General features: G+C 33.9%; 1 protein-coding gene across 2 annotated transcripts in view; it reads left to right on the forward strand.

Annotated features, from left to right (window-relative positions):
* LOC118744227 (D-beta-hydroxybutyrate dehydrogenase, mitochondrial) overlaps window positions 1-2,537 on the forward strand; it is a 209,044-nt gene that overhangs the window by 20,117 nt on the left and 186,390 nt on the right. For both annotated transcript variants that reach the window (XM_036477102.1, XM_036477101.1), the window contains exon 3: window positions 2,274-2,519. In XM_036477102.1, the coding sequence (XP_036332995.1) occupies window positions 2,274-2,519 (246 nt within the window). The remainder of the gene's footprint in view (window positions 1-2,273; window positions 2,520-2,537) is intronic.

The raw sequence follows: 2,537 nt of genomic DNA on the forward strand, positions 1-2,537 counted from the left end.
TAAACATATTGCACAAAAGCTTATACTTCTATTTCCCAGCAAAGCAACACTTTTTCCAAGTAAATTTGCAAAGAAGCAACACTTTGCCACTGCTAAGGGAGCGGTGCGAGAGAGACAACTGTTAGTTTATCGAACCTTGTATTATTGAATCATTATTTGTAATAACAATTAACAAAGAAAATATGAAAAAACTGTGATTTTAGTAATACTTTCCACATAGACTTTGCTATATTTACGGTGGCCATCATGAATGATCATACCATATAAAAAATTGTTGTATTTGTTAGCCCTGAAACAGCATCTTTTTATGTCGTATATTTTTTGATCCTTTGTGAAATCAGCACATAAATATTTTCAGTTGTAACCTCACATATTTGGAGAATATTTTCTCATAACTTTGTACTTTGTGCTCGGGATTTTTTAGCGAGCATAAATTGTTACAAGCATTCCAAAGCAGGAAAATATGATAAAAATATCCGACTGCTTTTAAAGCATGAGTGGTATCCAACGGGATTATTTTCAGACTCGAATTTCTGCCAAGTACAATGCAGTAAGTAGCATCCGGAACGCGCTGAAGTGCAAAGCGAACCTTGGAAGGACTGGGAAGTGTAATCCCATCTTTGAGAACTTCTTTACTTCTGCAAAAAAAAATTAAAATTGCCTCCACACCTCCATCCACACATAGCTCATCGATTCGAATCACAAATAATCAAAATCAAAAAAGAATCAAAATAAAAAGAAATACTGGTTCTTAGGCATATCATTTTATGAGCATTTAAGGCGCCAAAATATCGGATGCGGGACAAATACGGGACATTAAAAGAAATACAGAACCATTGCGTCTCGTATGAAATTAATAAATTTCCAGGACAACTGACGAAAAAGGGGACTGTCCCGTACAATACAGGACGGATGGTCACCGTAGCTATATTATAAGAAGTCGCTCATACGCCCTGTATTTCGAGTAAGGAGAAATGCAAGTAAAACTTAGTTGGCTACGTTAGTTTAGGAAAACGTTTATGGAATTTTAATTATAAGTTTTATCACACCTTCCTATTCTCCACCCAACTACTTCTGTATTGAGAACTTCAGAATTCTTGCTCTCACAAGTTGTTACATGTTTCGATAAAAACGAAGTTTTTTATAAAAAATTGTGGCACACTAATCTTAGACAATGCAGTATTGCATAAAGAATAAAATTAAATCGCGAAATTGAATTAAAATTAAAACTTAAATCTTACTGAGGTGCACTACTTACCACAGCCGATATGTCGCAGTATGCGAGTCACTGCATTTTTCCAATTCTGAACATAGAAATAAAACCACGTTTGCATTGAATTACAAAAACTGATTTAATTAATTTGTATTATTTTATTTTTTACCATATACTTACGTATTTATATATGTATATGTGTTATATAAACTCTTGAAATATAAGTACCACGTTGACCGAGCTTTTCCCGGAGTGCATATACATTTTAAGGTTTACAAGATTTGGATAGCATTGAAAAAATATTTTGGAAATAAAAAAAACATTGGATTTCGATATCTATTAAGCAAATTTCTTACTCCCAAATTTAGGTGGCAACCCTATTCCGCAATACGCTGGAACGAATGGTACATATCTCGAGCGTATATGCACTGTGTATGTATAATACTGATTGAAATTAACAAAATAAAAATTGTTATTACATAGAAGCGTCGCAACCCTGATCGAAAATGTTCTCAACAATACCTTTCATTTGATAACCATATTTCGTTGTTTCAGGTAAATTCTGCAGAATCGAAAATAAGTGGCAACCTTACACTATTATCCTAAGGGATAACATTTTATATATAGGGAAAGCATCATTTAAGAACCTTCTCTTGGTACCCATGAATAGTAATATTTACCTGTTTTTCTAAATAAAAAATTAAATAAATATGTGAATCAAAATAAGTGGCAACCCAATTAAAAATATTTTTGAATTAGGGATCTTTAAAATACCTTCCTTTTGATACCCATACTACGATGTTTTAATTAATTTGTAACTAATTTAGAATGGGTGGCAACTTTATAACAGTCTTCTCGGAGATAGTACCTATTCAGATAACCCTAAAATCCAAAACATTATCTGTGTACAAAATCTCATCAAAATCGTTAGAGCCGTTTCCGAGAACCCTATGGATATATATATACATATATATACAAGAATTGCTCGTTTAATGTAATAAGATATTAAAAAATAATAATAATTTTATGTGTATTTCTCACTGCCCTTTTTCATTCACAGCGCCGTGCATCACGACGCGCCTCACTGCGCCGCGGCTCCATATCAGTGTTGCCACAGAAGTCTGCCGAAATTCCATGGGATATTTTGGAGCGTCTATTCATGCCATTCCTGTTCTGTCATGCTGCCGCATTGATAATCTCAACACTACTGCATGCATTGGATATTTCACATATCTCCACATTTGCGGTGTTTGTTTGGTTTGCGCTGTCCACAATTGGAGCGGTGCTATTCTATCATTTCGTTAAGGTAAGTGGAGAAAAAAAA

The sequence above is a fragment of the Rhagoletis pomonella genome, unplaced genomic scaffold (assembly GCF_013731165.1).
Source record: "Rhagoletis pomonella isolate Grant_MI unplaced genomic scaffold, Rhpom_1.0 Rhpom_scaffold_00008, whole genome shotgun sequence".
Taxonomy (NCBI): domain Eukaryota; kingdom Metazoa; phylum Arthropoda; class Insecta; order Diptera; family Tephritidae; genus Rhagoletis; species Rhagoletis pomonella.